An 18,333-nucleotide genomic window follows, 5' to 3' on the forward strand; every position below is an offset into this window, starting at 1 on the left:
ACTGAGAGTTTGGTGAATATCAGTCAACAGAAAATTATTCAGTACCAGATCTAAGCACTCAGTCATTTGACCATTCAACTCAAGGGGGAGACTTAGATAAGTAATGTGGTGTCTAACTACATTAACAAGGATAAAATGACACACAACTACAAAGTGGGAAAAGTGATTTCAGAAATAAGAGAAACAGCATGACATATTTTCAAAAGAAGTGAAAAGGAATAAATTCTTGACTATAAGACAATAAGACAGAATCTGAAGTAAAGTAAGATTTAACTATAACTCCAAAGGAAGATTAATGAAATATTCGGGTACAGACATATAAAAAATGTAAAGATCACAAAAAAAGAAAAGCAGGTAAACGAAAACAACATATGAGAAACAGTGAAGGAATTAGTAAAGCAAAAACTGAAATGTGAGGCCAGTTCTCCCATAGCATGCCCCAAGCTTGAGAACGTAGCGGATATCCCCAGGAAGGTCCAGCGCAGTACTACCTAGTGCACGCAAGAACTGTCCTGCTGGCTGCAAGCCTCAGCTAGCAGGTGCCTACTGTCCTCCCCTCTGTGCTTGCTTTCAGCAAATTCATATGCTGAGCTGACTGAACCCTTATCTTCTTCCATCTGGAAGGACAGAAAAGCAACAAGTCTCATATTACAGAACAATACTCTCACTGTATATAAGTTTAGAATCAAAACAGCAAGTCAGGGTCCACAATCTGTGAGGCACAATTGAAAGTTCACACAACACCACATTCATTTACTGTCACAAAAGAGAGCTTATAGGAGCTTCTTAAGGAGCATACAACAGAGCACATAAAATAAAGCCATGGTTATCCAGGGCACAAAGTTAAATTAAAACCAGGTTTCCGTCAGTAAAATTCAATTTCTTCTATTAAACAAATTCCTTGCCACCAAGAATTAGGGTTCTTATTGCAAAGGTATGTCTCATTTCATATTTCTCATGCTCCTTATCAGAAGACTTCTCTAACTGGACTTGAGCAGAGTGGAAGGGTCAATCATATAGCCTTTCAAATATTAGACATATGGGAAAGGGGGAAGCTTGACTTGATTTAGTAAACAAAATTAATTTAATCCTTAATTTAAAATATCTTTAGTGAGTATTAACTAACTTAAATCAATTTTTATTCTTTGCTTTTTCTATTTCATAAGGGCCATGCCTCATGGCTTGTGGGATCTTAATTTCCCAACAAGGGATTGAACCCAGGCACTCAGTAGTGAAAGTGCGGAGCCCTAACCATTGCACTGCCAGGGATTCCCTCTACATTTTAAGTGTTAGAGACCTTCTAAGGAATATGTGCCCATAGTCAAGCTAATTTAAAAATTTTAACCTTTCTTAAATTACAACAAAAACAGTCCTCAATAAAACATTTTTCCTCATTTCTATGTGTTTTCTCAGTCTTAGGACTAATCAAGAATTATTTCTATAAAAAATGCTCTAGTAAATTTCTTATATACATAAATAATAAAGTAGAATTTCTTGGTTTCAAGAGTACAGTAAGTTTATTTAAAGATAGCTTATTATTATAGCTTTGCCTTTTATAAGGGAGTGAAAAATATTCAAAATGAGCTTTCTTTTATTTTAAAAAATTATTAACAGCTTTGTGTTAATGGTTCTTAAGAAGTATCAATACTAACCTTATAAAAGATTTGAAAACTCTTAAAGACATTCAATATATGCATAATTTTCCTGTCACAATAGTAAACAAGTTATCATGGACCACACCCAGGAATACTGTTCAACATGGTTCAAAAACAAGATGCATTTAACATTCACAGGGTGAACCAGCAGACAGATATTTGTGGGCACTTTTTCTTCATGAAGCTATGAGCAAATGCCCATCCAGTGGTCATTCACCACTCATGTAAGCAATTGTTATTTCTGCCTGACTTTTGGTCGATTATATTTCTGTTTTTTGCTGATGCTGATAGTAAGTAAATAAGACTATATAGTATGTAAAATGGTCATCTGATAGGTGAAGAACCTTGAAGCTCAGAGTTGAACTAATCTGATTAGAATATAGAGGGTGCAGTGCCAAGGGCATGCTGGGCTAGCACTCAGGCCTACCGACTACACAACAAGGTCCTCTCCCATTGTTACATCATCTGATTGGAGAGTGACTTGTAGGAAATACTACCTGACTAATGTACCCTGCGTCCATTGTATTCTTTCACAGATGAATGAACGTTGAGCTTACTACTTTATTACACTATTAAGGAGTGGGATATCTTTAATTTACAATCTCTGTGTTTCATTCTTTTTTGTCTATCACTGCTCAAAAACTGTTGCTTGATTTGAGTCACCATGATATGTGAAAATATGATTTAATAAAAATATTAATATTATTCACAATGCAAAAGTTAATTCTCACAAAACTGCTTACCAGAGTGTTCTTTTAAATAATGAGCTCTCCTATTGCCTTAAAGTTCATAATTAGATGTTAAAAAATGTGATAAGTACGTACTGTTTTCAGAAGGCACATATAGATAAAAATGATATACATATTTGGCTCAACCAAAGTTGGGAGGTAAATCTTCCAAGTTTGTTTTCATTTTAGTTCTCATTTTAAACATGAAATTTAGTTGACTACCACTTAAACTCCCATTTGTATATCATCTACAATCATACATCTTTGTAATTCCAAGTAGAATATTTCAAAAACCCTCATACTAATAGGAATAACAAAATCAAAAGGTTTGCTAAAATTTTGGAAGAGCTCAGAATTACAGGGTTACATAAGTTATTTAAGCAGGGCTTTGTCAAAGTCATTCATTTGATCAAGTGAACACAGGCAGATTAGAAATCTTCAGAATAAAAAAGAATTTAAAAAATACATATGATTAAAAATCCAGGGTGAGAAGCTGAAGGGTGTCAAAACTAAAAACAAACAAAAAAACTTTAGTTATATTACTTTTCCTCTTCAAACCAGACTGGAATTGAAGTTAATACTTTGGTATCTTAATATGAAAAGTTCTAGGATTTAAACTTTCATTCTGTTTCATCAAAAGCCATATTGGGATTACTAATTATTTTTTTGCAGGAACTGACAGAATGAATCTGTCAGTGGAGATAAAGATGTATATGAGATACAAAATCTATTATTCAATTTATAGATTCACTAAACAGTAGCAAGGATATGAAGTATTTCAGCAGCCATTACAGTGTAAAATGACAAATATGCATGTGTATTTACAACACATATTAAGGCAAGATAAAAAATAGGCAACTCTCACTTCTAAGTAACTGAAACTTAAAACTTTAAATTTTATGATGAATTTCTGTAGCTTAAATTACTCAACATGCAGGAGCATTCTTAAATACAAGTATGACAAGCAGAAGCATTGGAATTGTGTTAGGAAAGGTAGTTAAGGTATAAAACATATAACAAAGTACAGATCTCTGTCCTGTTATGCTGAATTTTCATCTCAAAGAAATGGATATTTTTTAGGTTTTAACATACATAATGGTAAAGGTCAAATTAGAGACAGAGCTGTGCTAACAAAAATGCCCCACTCTTAATTCATGCCTCTGCCCATCTTTTGAATATTTTAAAATTGACCTTTAGCATGCAGAAGAGTTAACGAGGTTCTACTCCTCCTACTCTACCTAAGTTTGCTCAGCTGATTCCTTGCCCTCGACAATGGCTGCAGTGCGATGAACTCGTCACTGAAAGCGACTGTGTTGGAGTACATCTATAAGTGGACAGAAAAGGGATGGGACATAGAACAAGTCAGTGAGCTGTATTTATCATCTAGGAGACAGACACAGGACAAGCTTTGTCAAGACAGTTGTTCCTACAAGAGCAGGAAGTATCATACATGGTACACATATATGACTGACATTTGTAGGGCTGTTGGCTTTGCTATCCCAAGAATTTACTCTTATTACCACATTGTTATTCTGCAGGAAAAACTCAAAATCAATGCTGCCAACTCTTCTTGTGATATAATTTTTCTTGCTACTATTTGGATGATAGAAAAATGAAGTAAGGAACTGACAGCTTTCTAACAATTTTGTCATTTGAAATTAAGAGGTGACAGTACAAGTCTGAAATAAAAATTACTGACTATAGCAAAAGAATAACATCACACATGGGATCTGAAGAGCCATATACTGTCTTAACAAAAACAGAAAAATTCCCATAAGCTAAATCCCTGAGTGAAAGTAGAGATTTCCTCTTTAGATTATTTTTATATATTCATTTTTTACAGAAGTACAATTGATTCACAATGTTGGGCCAATCTCTGCTGTATAGCAAAGGGACACAGTTTTACACATATATATATTGTTCTCTTTAGATCAGACCCCAGTTGAACATCCAGTCAAATCATTTAAAAGACATATAGTGGGGGTAGAAATGGAAGATTATACTGGCTTTCACACATAGAAAAATGATTGATTTCTTAACTCCATTTTTTAAATCAACTAACCCATGGTAAAAGAACCAAAATATAAAGCACTTTTAACTTTTTCTTGTTTAAGGGTCCATCTTAAGGTATCAAATACTTCCTGTTTAATCCTTTAAAAAGAGGCCTATAAAAATAATGACTAACATTATCATCTTGTATTGTCATTAAGAAATCTCTTTGAAAGATGTAAATATGTAAATACTCTGCCTAAAGAAAATTTCCAAGGATAAATGTAAATAATTCTAATTATTTACTTTTATTAAAATTTAAGTTTTTAAGTGATGTCATTAATCTATTTTGGCAAAATATAACTTTAGGCAAGCAAACAAAAGTGTTCTTCATAAAGGTCTAGAAAAAGTATAATAGTCAATGTATTAAAACTAGTATTCTATTATCAAGAATATCTCTGAAACTTAGAAAAAAGGCAAACCTTTCTGATATACATTTAAGTAATATCTTGCACAGTGGAAAAGTTTGTCCATATTCAGATATAGATAAATGCATAGGCAGTCACAGTAATCAGATTATATAAATTTTTTCAGCCCCAGCTGAAGATCAGTATTAGAGCAGCATCCTAATCATTCTTCTAATGATGTTCTTACTGAGGACTTACTACATACAGACCCAGGTGCTTCATATTAACTGTCTCTAACAATCATGTGAGGTAGTGATTATTATTCTGATTTTATATAGGAAGAAACTGAGGCTTAAGGAAGTGACTTGATTAAGAATATACATTCTATGGTTAAAACAGTATTTGATTAAATCTGTCAGGCATCAGATGTCTGCACTGTTTCAACGGTGTTCATACTGGCTAGAATTGAGTGACCAAAGCAAGTAAATGCTAAAGAAATGTTAATATGATCAATTGAAATTAAAATCATATACTATTTAAGAAGCCTAACAAATCACTAAATACTTAGGAAGCACTTATTCTATTTGCAGCATTAACACACAACTAAATTTCCAAAATTTAAACAAAATTTGCTTTGCATACAACAAACATTCAAAAACAACAACCCCCGCCCCCCACCCCCCATCTGCAACAAACGCTCAACCTAGGAAGAATTAAACAATTAATAAACCTGGTGTTTACGGGGGCACAGAAATTGATTAGCATGTGTTCCTGAGGATATATATTCAATGCCATGGTACAGTTAACAGAACAAACTAGTATTTCCAGGTTATGTACAAGTCAAATTACAAAGATAGTATATTCAACTAAATAGCTTTTATTTCTTGAGCATCCACTTTGTCTGAATGATTTCATTTAATCTTCATTACAAATGCAATGAAATAGACATTTCTGTCATAATTTTACCCATGAGGAAACTGAGACTTAAAAGTCAGAGCTACCCAGTGGTAGAATGAGGATTTTGAACCCACCACTATCAGGTCCTTAAGAACATATTCTTAAACACATATGTAAACACTGTTAATACCTATTGTAGTTTAAATACTTTAGTGAGTATTCAATGAGAGAAAATATTTTGTAAAAATCCATTCTGTAGAAGTTATTTAGGTTAAAGAACTATTTCTTTATTCTGTTGACAACAATATAACCTAAAGAAGTACTACTGAAATTCTAATGATTCTAAAGACATGGATATATATCCCAATTATATCTATTTGATAGAATGCCGTGATATTACTTAAGATATATTTATACTATTATTTGGATATAACTTGATAGTTTTATATTTCTAATCTACTTCTATAAAATTTTTAAAATTATAATTTTTCAGGAATCAAAAACTTAATACAACTTTAACAGTATCACATTTAACAACATTTATATTGCAAAACAGTTGATACACGAATAGTTAATCTACTGTTTTCTAAAGGAGCAAATTATAATGACAACTATTCATTAAAGACTCCTAATTAAAAAGGTACTTTATATAAAATGTGGTTACCTGTGCCTTTTCAATATTCGTAGGATGGAACTGTCGGTCATATACTTTTTTCATAATATCAAGAAATAAGCATGTAACCACCATGAGGATTATGGCAAACCAAGCATAACCACTTGATAGGAGCTGAATAAATACAAAGTACATGTTCTGGGAGCTCAAAAATGGCCTGCAAAGAAAGTGGGCTTAATAAAAGAAGAAACTGACAAGACAGATTCTTAAATCAAGACATTAAATAAACCTACTATATTTGAAGGTTACAATTTTAGGTATACAGAGTATTCAAAATTTCAAATCAATGTAATTTAATTAACTAATAAAATGTGATACACTTTCATTGTCAAAAATAAAATCCAATTTAATTCGCTTGAATGACAACCATAGTTTCTATAATTAGGAAAGTGACAAGTAGTTGACTTATTCTATCCCAGTGGTAGGAAATCCAGAGAATTATGTAGTAATACAGACTTAAGAGGTTAAAAAAGCAAGAAAAAGTATGTAAAAAAATGTTTTCTACTAAGCAACTATAAGCTTGATAACCAAAATTTTAGGTTGAAAAGCTCTAGTTAGAGGATCTTCTCTACACACTTATTTTAAAATAAATGTACTAAAAAATATTAGTTCTACATAGTAATAGGTTTTGTCAAGATACTATTTTTGGGGTTTTGTACATATCACTTCAAAGCAACATGGAGAAATACAGGAAAAAATGAAGAAGTAAAGAGGATTAAAAACAAATGATAGTCATGAGCATCCCTTTATAATCCTAATGAAAGTTAATGTTTAGCCAATTCAAGTTTTTTATCTACTTTTTGTAATATTTTGCAGACACAGTAGGCAATGTAATATGAATACTTTAATTCAGAGATTTCACCTGTCCATGACTTATCAAAGAATTTTACGATTCTTTAGGATAAGCACTCATTTTTGATCTATCAGAGAAGCTGAATATCTGATTTTAGCAATGAAGATACAGCACACTATTTACTTTTGAGAGATAAGTTAACTTATTCATGAAACTTGAATGCTTCTATGTGACTTATTTTACATTATTACTAATTTACATTAGTAATAATTTAGAAGTATCAATGTAATTTTACATTATTACTAATTTACATTAGTAATAATTTAGAAGTATCAATACTATGGTTAGCATAAAGAACAATAATTTTCAAGTAAATCCTATTTTTAACCTTTGTGAGCTTAAAGAGTTCAGTTTCCAAATAGAAAAAAAAGGGATAGTAAGATTATTGTGATGAATCAATGTAATATCTCAGTAAAACACTAGAATGCAGTAAATAAAGTAATTGTTAGTTTCTTTTTTCTTCCTTATTAGTAAGATCAAGTGAAAGAACTAAATTTCTTATCAGGATAGGGTCTTAAAACTATTCTGAGCAGAATTTGTTTATAATATAACCTTCATAATAAATATTTATTAGAGTTGAATCAATATAATTAAAATACAATATAGTAACTCACCAGAGAATCCCTCCATAAAATAAAGAAAACACAAAGTAGAATAAAATAGATCCCCATGTAACAAGATGATTGATCCAGGTCCAAAAATGAGTTTCCAAAGCCATCTAAAAAAATAAAAAATCGTTAATGTAAATTAATAAATCTTTAACTTCTCAGATAAAACCCAAGAATAAATGACTAAAAAGTTCCTATGGCAAAGTCCCTCAGAAGACCAATATTAATGAAAGGCTCCTAGTATGAAATTGAACAATTTCAAGTTTATACTGTTTTTCTTCTGTGAGGGAGCAGCATTAAAATTTCATGAGTAATTTATCAACTCCATGGGCTAAACCAGCTTGTATTATCTTGCATTACATAGACAGAAGCATAATTTCACAGGTGGGTATTGAAGAGTTAACCTTCCTTTGACTAGAAAAATCAGCAGAGGCTTTCCAAAATAATGAATTAAAAAATGAATTCATAATGAATTTGAAAAAAATCAAAATGAATTATCAAACTAGCCATCCATGAAATTATTCATGACTGTAAAAAGAAAAACTATATCACTAAAAAAAATGAACAAAAGTAGAACTATATAGACAAAACGTGTCCATGCTTCTAATTTCTGTATCATACCTTTGCTGTGACTGTAATAACCATGACTGTGAAAACCAAGGTGCCAAATGTCCAATTTCCAAACATCTAAAACATAAAGAATAAACATGTTAAAATGATGCTGAAACAGAAGTGATGCAAAGAATAACCACATTCTTTACTGAAAATCACTTGCATCGTTTACTTCAGGTACATTTGAAATCTGACTAGATTAGTAAAGTTAAAAGAGAATGAGAAGAAATACCATAAAGCATTATTACGTTTATTACGTAAATGATCTTTTGGATAACATTATCAGACTGGAAACTCAAAGACAGGTTTGAAGTTGTGTGGAACAGATAGGTTTTAGTGAGAATTATACAGTTGTTAGTAACTACTTTACTCCTGTCACACAGTAAACATGATAATAAACCCTGCTCAATTATAATTATTTTCTGAAACCATTCCAGCCAAAAGTCACAAGAGAATACCTGCCACTGTATTTCTGGACACAGCATAGAAAGATCAAGTAAAAAGAAATTTATACACAAAACCAACACTTGGAAGGAAAGGTAATGGCTAGTGGAATGACTCAAAGGATTCCATGTAAAAATGCAGTTAATGCCAGTCAGGTAGTATTGCCCTGGGCTTTTTAGCCAAAACTGACTAAGATTTATTAAAAATGCAGATTCCCCAAAGAATATCAAGATTTAATTTCCACAAATAAGAGCATAACCAGAACTTTATGTCAATTTAGGTCACCAATTAAGTCATAATCTTTACCATTGATTAGAAAAAAAAACGATTTAAAAGACCAGTCATTTAAGAACAAATGGGTTCCAATGGCAATAAAACTTATCTAAGTAATTCAAAATAAACGACAAACTCAGTGCTTAAGACCCTGAATAGCCAAAATAATCTTGAGAAAACAATAATGGAGCTGGAGGAATCATGCTCCCTGACTTCAGACTATACTACAAAGCTAATGTAATCAAGACAGTATGATACTGGCACAAAAACAGACATATAGATCAGTGGAACAGACACACAGATCAGTGGAACAGGACAGAAAGCCTGGAAATAAACCCACGCACCTATGATCTAATTAATCTATGACAGAGGAGGCAAAAATATACAATGGAGAAAAGACAACCTCTTCAATAAGTGGTGCTGGGAAATTGGACAGTTGCATGTAAAATAATGAAATTAGAACATTCCCTAACACCATAACACCATAAAAAAAAAAAATCTAAAGAAATTGAAGACCTAAACGTAAAATTCCTAGAAGAACATATAGGCAGAACACTCTGACATAAAATGCAGGAATGGATTTTTGGGTCTGTCTCCTAAAGTAATGGAAATAAAACCAAAAATAAACAAATGGGACCTAACTAAACTTAAAAGTTTTTGCCAGCAAAGGAAACCATCCACAAAATAAACAGACAACTAATGAACTGAGAGAAAATATTTGCAAAATGATGCTACAGATGAGGGATTAATTTCCAAAATATACAAACAGCTCATACAGCGTAATTATAAAAAAATAAATAAATGGGCAGAAGACCTAATAGACATTTCTCTAAAGAAAACACACAGATGGTCAACAGGCATATTAAAAATTGTTCAATATTACTAATTATAGGAGAAATGCAAATCAAAATTTCTTACAACAAGGAATCCCCTAAACATTGCCAGACTAGCCATTATTAAAAAGTCTACAAAAGGATTTTCTTAGCGGTCCACTGGTTAAAAACATGCCTTCCAAGGCAGGGGATGTGGGTTCAATCCCTGGTCCAGGAAATAAAATCCCGCATGCCTAGGGGCAACTATGGAGAAGGAAATGGCAACCCACTCCGATGTTCTTGCCTGGAGAATCCCAGGGATGGGGGAGCCTGGTGGGCTGTCATCTATGGGGTCACACAGAGTCAGACACGACTGAAGTGACTTAGCAGGGGCAACTAAGCCTGCATGCTGCAACCACTGAGCCTGGCGATCTAGAGCCCATGCTTTGCCACCAGAGAAAGCCCACACAGTGCAACAAAAAGCCAGCATGCCAGAACTCTCCTACACTGTTGGTGGGAATTTAATTAATGCTACCATTATGCAGAATAATGGTCCTTAAAAAGCTAAAAACAGTTACTATATGATTCTGCAATCCCAATCCAGGGCTTATAACCAGAGAAAACTACTTTGAAAAGACCCATGAACCCCAATGTCCACAGCAGCACTATTTACAATAGCTAAGAACACAGAAGCAACCTAAATGTCCATTGACAGATGAATGAATAAAGCTGTGGTGTATATACACAATGGAATATTACTCAGCCATAAAAAATAATCAAATAACACCATTTTTTGTAACATGGATTCCCCAGAGATAAGTCAGACAAATATCATATGATGTCACTTATACACAGAATATATATATAAAAAAAGATATAAATGAAATTGTTTATAAAACAGAAATGGAGTCACAGACACAGAAAACAAACTTATGTTACCAAAGGGGATAGCAGGGTTGGGTGGGGAGAGAAGATAAATTAGAAGTTTGGGATTAACAAAGATAAATTAGAAGTTTGGGATTAACATATACACCCTACTATATATAAAACAGGTAAACAGTAAGGACCTACTATATAGCACAGGGATCTTGTAATAACCTATAATAGCAATCTGAAAAAGTGTATACATATATATATGTATACACACAGCTGAATCACTATGCTATACATGTGAAACTAACAACACTGTAAGTTAACTGTACTTCAATTAAAAAACAAAATAGCTTAAAAGGTAAAAAAGTAACCAATAAATAATGGTTCTTACAATCAACAATGAAACATTAATATCCCTTTATTTGAGGGTATTCTGCCAACAAAGGTCTGTCTAGTCAAGGCTATGGTTTTTCCAGTGGTCATGTATGGATGTGAGAGTTGGACTGTGAAGAAAGCTGATCACTGAAGAATTGATGCTTTTGAACTGTGGTGTTGGAGAAGACTCTTGAGAGTCCCTTGGACTGCAAGGAGATCCAACCAGTCCATTCTAAAGGAGATCAGTCCTGGGTGTTCATTGGAAGGACTGATGCTAAAGCTGAAGCTCCAATACTTTGGCCAAGTATTTTCCAAGTCTGGAAAAGACTCTGATGCTGGGAGGGGTTGGGGGCAGGAGGAGAAGGGGACGACAGAGAATGAGATGGCTGGATGGCATCACCAACTCCCAGAGTAACTCTGGGAGTTGGTGATGGACAGGGAGGCCTGGCGTGCTGTGATTCATGGGGTCGCAAAGAGTCGGACATGACTGAGCGACTGAACTGAATTGAACTGGGGAGCTTATTTGTCAAGAGGAAAATAATGGAAAAGTCATATTGACTTTTCCTGCTTTTATCATCTCTAGAAATGACTTAGAATACTGAAAAACCATTGTATCTCACTCAATTTGGCTCTTAAGAATGCCAGCTCCTCTTTCAGTGATATGGAAACAGGTAATCAATGCAGTCAGGCCACCTGTGCCTGGAAATGGTAACAACCACACACATATCTACCTCTAAGTATCTGATTTTACTGGGCCCAGATTGGGGCTAATTATGTGTATCTTCCTTTGAAGCAGAGGATGATTTAAAATTCGAGCATTTAAGGACCTAGAGGGAGCTGTAGAAAACAGATTCACATTCTCTTTTTTGGGTAAATTAGCAAAGTAGTTTATTTCAACTGCAGCAATAACTTAAGACTATTTCGCTCTGATTTCCCCTTGAATTTAGTTTAATTGGGGATGAGGTGAGTGGTAGAGAGGATTTGGGGATCTAGTTATAGAGAAGTTGAGTTGGGCTTATTTGGCTTGCATTAAGTAGAACCTATTTATGTCACTCACAATCATTTTCACATATACTTATGTTTGTACTCATAGTTTTATGTTTTTTGAGGGCCTGCCAACATGAGTAAGGTTTAGACTATTCTATTAAACCTGGATCTTCTCCTGCTTGGAAGAGACAAATGCTCAAAACATTTTCTATCACAATGTTCTGGGTTTTTAAAATCACTTCCTTTAACTTAATTTGCTACCTAATTATTTAATAAAGCCAACCATATATTTAGAATTAAAGATGATGATTCATTACTCACTTGTAAAGCCAATAAAGAAACAGTAACAGAGAATCTATTCCATGCCAAGTACCATTCTAGGCCTTGGGGAATGAAGCAGTAATAATGTAACAGTCCTGACCTCATGGAGCTTGCATAGTAGGAAAGGCGGAAAATAAACTTAAAAATATATACTTTCAGGTAGAGGCAGGCACCATGAAGAAAAATAAAAGTAGAGTAAGGGGTCCGGAAGCGACGGAAAGTGAGAGGGACACGATATTACTGGAGTGGTCTAGAAAGTCTGAGTCAAGCCAGTGATAGTTCAGGAGACCTGAAGAAATTAAGGGATTCAGCCACATGACCACATGAGGGAAAAGAATCTAGGCAGAGAAAGAGCAAGTGCAGAAGTACTAATGCAGGAATAAATTAGTCTGAAGGAGCAAGAAAACCAGTGTGGCTGGCATAGAGTGACTAAAAGGGAAGGTGGTAGGAAATACAGTCCAAGAGGTAGTCCAAAATTTTTTTCATTTTTTATAAGATCTCTTGGGCTTCTGTGCGGAGAATGGATAGTAGGAAGGGAAAGAACAGAAGCAGGAAGAAGGAAGCTACTATGGTCCCTGAAAGACTGAAAAGGAATAGTTGGTAATGAAGCCAAAGTAACTTATAGAGACTTAGAGGAGATACTATGGCAGGCAGGAAGGCTTCATAAATTGTACCCAGTGGTTGAGTTCATAAGGGTTGAGGCATGCTCTTGGATTTAGCAATAAAGTGGGTGCTGCTGACCATAAAGAACATGGTTTGGATGGGAGTGCTTTGGAGGAAAGTCCCACAGGAGTACATTCAAGGGAGAAGAGAAGGCCAGGAAGTAGAAATAGTAAAAAATATAACTTCTTTCAATTTTGTAACAGATTTAACTATACATTGATCTATAAGACAATTACCTTCTATAGAGTTAATCAGTTGTTCACTTCTCCAGTACAAACTATCTCTTAATTATTCATTTTAAACATTGAAAAATTGTTGGATGATACCATATGAAGCAATGTATATTTTTGTGTTCTCTGTATACGAATAATTTCCTATTGATTGGAGTATTAGTAGTGCTTTAAATATTCTCATGAATAAGAGAATACGCAGGGAAATTATGCAATAACTAGATAATCAAAGACATTTCAACCATACAAGGTTAAATTAAAATAAATCTATATCTACTGTTAGGAATTAAACTGCATATGTGTCTTTAATGACCTGATTGGTAATTACAGTGGTTAAATAATTTGAATTTAAATAAAGATACTGACTTCTCTGTGGCATACAAATATAAAATAGTATATTTCTATCTTAAAACAGAGCTCTTATCATTTGATGATTAGGTTTCAACAGCCGATGCCATGTATAGTGTGAAAGAGCAATTAACATAATTAACATTAAAAAAAAGTTTTGTAGTAAAAAATACAAAAAGGTTTTTTCTTTCTCAAAATTACAACCTAGGCTCAATCCTGAAGAATAGATAGTCATAAGAGAAAGAGGCAACAGGATTCTAGAGAGGAAACATAGAAATGTCTAGAAATGAATGTTGCATGTTCTGAGAGAGTCAGTAAGGGCAGTTAACTTACATGGTTAAAGAGAGTTTGTGGGAGAAGTAGGCTAGATGGGACGGGTTAGGACAAGGTCTTCAGTAAAAAGACTTGATAGTAATAATAACAAGTAATACTCTGAAGATTGAGTACTTCTGTATGCTAGCCACTATGCCTAATGCACTACATATATCATTTATTCTTCACAGCATACCTATAAGGTAGTAATTAAGCTCCTAATTTTGATGGAGGAAACTGTCTCAGAGAGGTTAACTAACTCATCCCAAATCCCTCAAATGATAACTTCAGGTGCTAGGATGTAAATCCAATCTGACTGACTGTAGCCTCTTTCCCACTGTATCTACTAGTACTGGTGGCAGGGAGTGGTAGATTAATTTCTAGTGGTATATATCTGAGTGATTGAACTAGTAGGCTAAAAGGGGAAGGAAGTTAATGATATACAATTTGAGCCAAAAAAAATGGTAGTTAACAAGTAGTAAAAAGAAAAAAATACTTTTATACCAAAGGGCCAACAACAATTTACCTTTCATTAAGATTTTTTCTTTCATATAAAGCAAGCTCAAGATTTAATTTTAAAAGTCACTAAAAACTAGAAGCAAATCGAAACTGTAATATTCTTAAATAATTTACGCCATGTAATGGGCTCCAAAATCACCGCAGATGGTGACTGCAGCCATGAAAATGAAAGATGCTTACTCTTTGGAAGGAAAGTTATGACAAACCTAGACAGCATATTGAAAAGCAGAGACATTACTTTGTCAACAAAGGTCAATCCAGTCAAGGCTATGGTTTTTCCAGTGGTCATGTATGGATGTCAGAGTTGGACTATAAAGAAAGCTGAACGTCAAAGAATTGATGCCTTTGAACTGTGGTGTTGACGAAGACTCTCGAGAGTCCCTTGGACGGCAAGAAGATCCAACCAGTCCATCCTAAAGGAGACCAGTCCTGGGTGTTCATTGGTAGGACTGATGTTGAAGCTGAAACTCCAATACTTTGGCCACCTCATGTGAAGAGCTGACTCATTTGAAAAGATCCTGATGCTGGGAAAGATTGAGGGCAGGAGGAGAAGGGGACGACAGAGGATGAGATGGTTGGATGGCATCACCGACTCAATGGACATGGATGTGGGTGGACTTCGGGAGTTGGTGATGGACAGGAGGCCTGGCATGTTGCGGTTCATGGGGTCGCAAAGAGTCGGACATGACTGAACAACTGAACTGAACGAATTATTATGTAGCTATGAAAAAAATATTTTTGAAGCATTTTTAACAAGAAAAATCACTGAGGCAATATAAAGGGGAAAATGATGATAAGGTTATTGAGAAATAAGAGGATATAAATTCTGAGGTTAAAGAAAAAATAATAGAAATATGTAAAATGATAGGAATAATTTACACCTGGGTACAAGGAGAACAGGTGGTTTTATTTTTTATTTTTGTATATTTTTCTGACACAGTATTTCAAAATCAGAAGAAAAGTAACTAGCACAAAGGAAATCTCTTTAACTTCCTTTTTATCCAATGACATCTTCCTTTTTTCTTAACTTTTCCCCCTCTTTATTCTGTCCCATTTTTAGCCCAGTATTTTAGGTGAAAATGGGCATGCTCATCCATGTATCTATATATTTGATGACTGAACTTCCCTGGTGATTCATTGGTTAGGAATCTGCCTGCCAATGCAGGTTTGAATCAACACAGGTTTGATTCCCAGTCCAGGAAGATACCACATGCAAAGATGCAACTAAGCTCATGGGCCACAACTGCTAAGACCACACTCTAGAGCCCCTGGCTCCGCAACAAGAGACGCCACCACAATGAGAAGCCTGTGCACTGCAGCTAAAGAAAGCCTGTGAGCAGCAACCAAGACCAAGCACAGGCAAATACATAAAAAAATATATATATATATGTTTGATGGTCCTTGCACAGGTGGTAATACTGCACAGAAATGTACCAGGCCAATTGTTTCTGAACAGAATTTAGGATCATGGCAAAGCATACAGGTTTTGACATTATACAGATTTATACTATATAATATAGATTATTATAAATAGATTATATAATTATGTAGATTATACAACTATATATTTATTATATAATTATATTATAGATTATAGAATATAGAATATATCAATTGTATAATACTGAATTATACTCTTGCAATTTATTTACTATGTGACTTGAGGCAAGTTTCTTAACCTGAGATTACTTTTCTAATATGAAAAAAGTAACATATATTTTCCTCATATAGGATTGTTGTTACAATTTAGTAAGTTAATACATGGAATATAACCGGCACAGAGAAAAAAATTCAATAAAATTCAATTACTTGGGGGAAGTGCTGTAACATTCATGCTACACAAACTAGATTCATACATTTTTCCAAACCTGGCTAACTATATTCTCAAAAGTGTCAATAATATGTATGTTCCTATAAGAAGCACAAGCTGGAATCAAGATTGCTGGGAGAAATATCAATAACCTCAGATATGCAGATGACACCACCCTTATGGCAGAAAGTGAAGAGGAACTCAAAAGCCTCTTGATGAAAGTCAAAGAGGAGAGTGAAAGGTTGGCTTGAAGCTCAACATTCAGAAAACAAAGATCATGGCATCTGGTCCCATCACTTCATGGGAAATAGATGGAAAAACAGTGGAAACAGTGTCAGACTTTATTTTTTTGGGCTCCAAAATCACTGAGGATGCTGACTGCAGCCATGAAATTAAAAGACGCTTACTCCTTGGAAGGAAAGTTGTGACCAATCTAGATAGCATATTAAAAAGCAGAGACGTTACTTTGCCAACCAAGGTTCATCTAGTCAAGGTTATGGTTTTTCCCGTGGTCATGTATGGATGTGAGAGTTGGACTGTGAAGAAAGCTGATCACTGAAGAATTGATGCTTTTGAACTGTGGTGCTGGAGAAGACTCTTGAGAGTCCCTTGGACTGCAAGGAGATCCAACCAGTCCATTCTAAAGGAGATCAGTCCTGGGTGTTCATTGGAAGGACTGATGCTAAAGCTGAAACTGCAATACTTTGGCCACCTCATGCGATGAGTTGACTCACTGGAAAAGACTCTGATGCTGGGAAAGGTTGGGGGCAGGAGGAGAAGGGGACGACAGAGAATGAGATGGCTGTATGGCATCACCGACTCTGTGGACATGAGTTTGAGTGAACTCCGGGAGTTGGTGATAGACAGGGAGGCCTGGCGTGCTGTGATTCATGGGGTTGCAGAGGGTCGGACACAACTGAGCGACTGAACTGAACTGATTCTATATCCTAAAGGGATCTGCATGGTTAAAGCCTCTCTAAAATTGAAATCCATTTCCTTTATGCTCTTGAATGTTGTGTTATTTCAATTGCTCATTTCCAGTATCTCTCACAAGACTCTAAGCTCCATAACCGAGTGTGTTAGTTTCTCTCATAAATCCAGGCACCAGTATAGTACATGGGAATGGCTGGTCCTCAATAAATGTTTGTTGCACAGATAAAACTTCATATTTTTCCAACTGCATATATATTTTGGAGTTCTTAAGTACTGCCAACAGAAAATAGAAACTAAAGGTGGCAAGTACTTTCAGTCTATCACAGGACTGCAGTTGTCATTTCTTTTCTTCCTAACCTATTTAGTCTAGAGAGAGAGGCCTAGTCCTGCAAAGAATCGCTCAACATGAGCATTCCAGTCAGGACACCGAAGCAACATACTGTGTGGTACTCCTTTCCAATTTTACATTTCAGAAATATGGCCATTCTAAGATGGCAGAAAGTGAAGAGTAACTCAAAGGCCTTTTGATGAAAGTGAAAGAGGAGAGTGAAAAGGTTGGCTTGAAGCTCAACATTCAGAAAACGAAGATCATGGCATCTGGTCCCATCACTTCATGGGAAATAGATGGGGAATCAGTGGAAACAGTGTCAGACTTTATGTTTCTGGGCTCCAAAATCACTTCGGATGCTGATTGCAGCCATGAAATTAAAAGACGTTTGCTCCTTGGAAGGAAAGTTATGACCAGTCTAGATAGCATATTGAATAGCAGAGACATTACTTTGCCAACCAAGGTCCGTCTAGTCAAGGCTATGGTTTTTCCTGTGGTCATGTATGGATGTGAGAGTTGGAGTGTGAAGAAAGCTGAGTGCCGAAGAATTGATGCTTTTGAACTGTGGTGCTGGAGAAGACTCTTGAGAGTCCCTTGGACTGCAAGGAAATCCAACCAGTCCATTCTAAAAGAGATCAATCCTGGGTGTTCATTGGAAGGACTTATGCTGAAGCTGAAACTCC

At 34.8% G+C, this 18,333-nt stretch overlaps 1 protein-coding gene across 3 annotated transcripts in view; it reads right to left on the bottom strand.

The window, feature by feature from the left end:
* The window catches only part of ATP11B (ATPase phospholipid transporting 11B (putative)), a 126,080-nt gene that overhangs the window by 13,136 nt on the left and 94,611 nt on the right, over window positions 1–18,333 (bottom strand). For all 3 annotated transcript variants that reach the window (XM_055409805.2, XM_055409833.2, XM_055409842.2), the window contains 3 exons: window positions 8,432–8,497; window positions 7,817–7,920; window positions 6,341–6,506 (listed from right to left, as the gene is read on the bottom strand). In XM_055409805.2, coding sequence (XP_055265780.2) covers window positions 6,341–6,506; window positions 7,817–7,920; window positions 8,432–8,497 — 336 coding nt within the window. The remainder of the gene's footprint in view (window positions 1–6,340; window positions 6,507–7,816; window positions 7,921–8,431; window positions 8,498–18,333) is intronic.

This window comes from Moschus berezovskii, chromosome 1 (assembly GCF_049115385.1).
Source record: "Moschus berezovskii isolate FMDL1 chromosome 1, NW_MosBer_1.0, whole genome shotgun sequence".
NCBI lineage: Eukaryota > Metazoa > Chordata > Mammalia > Artiodactyla > Moschidae > Moschus > Moschus berezovskii.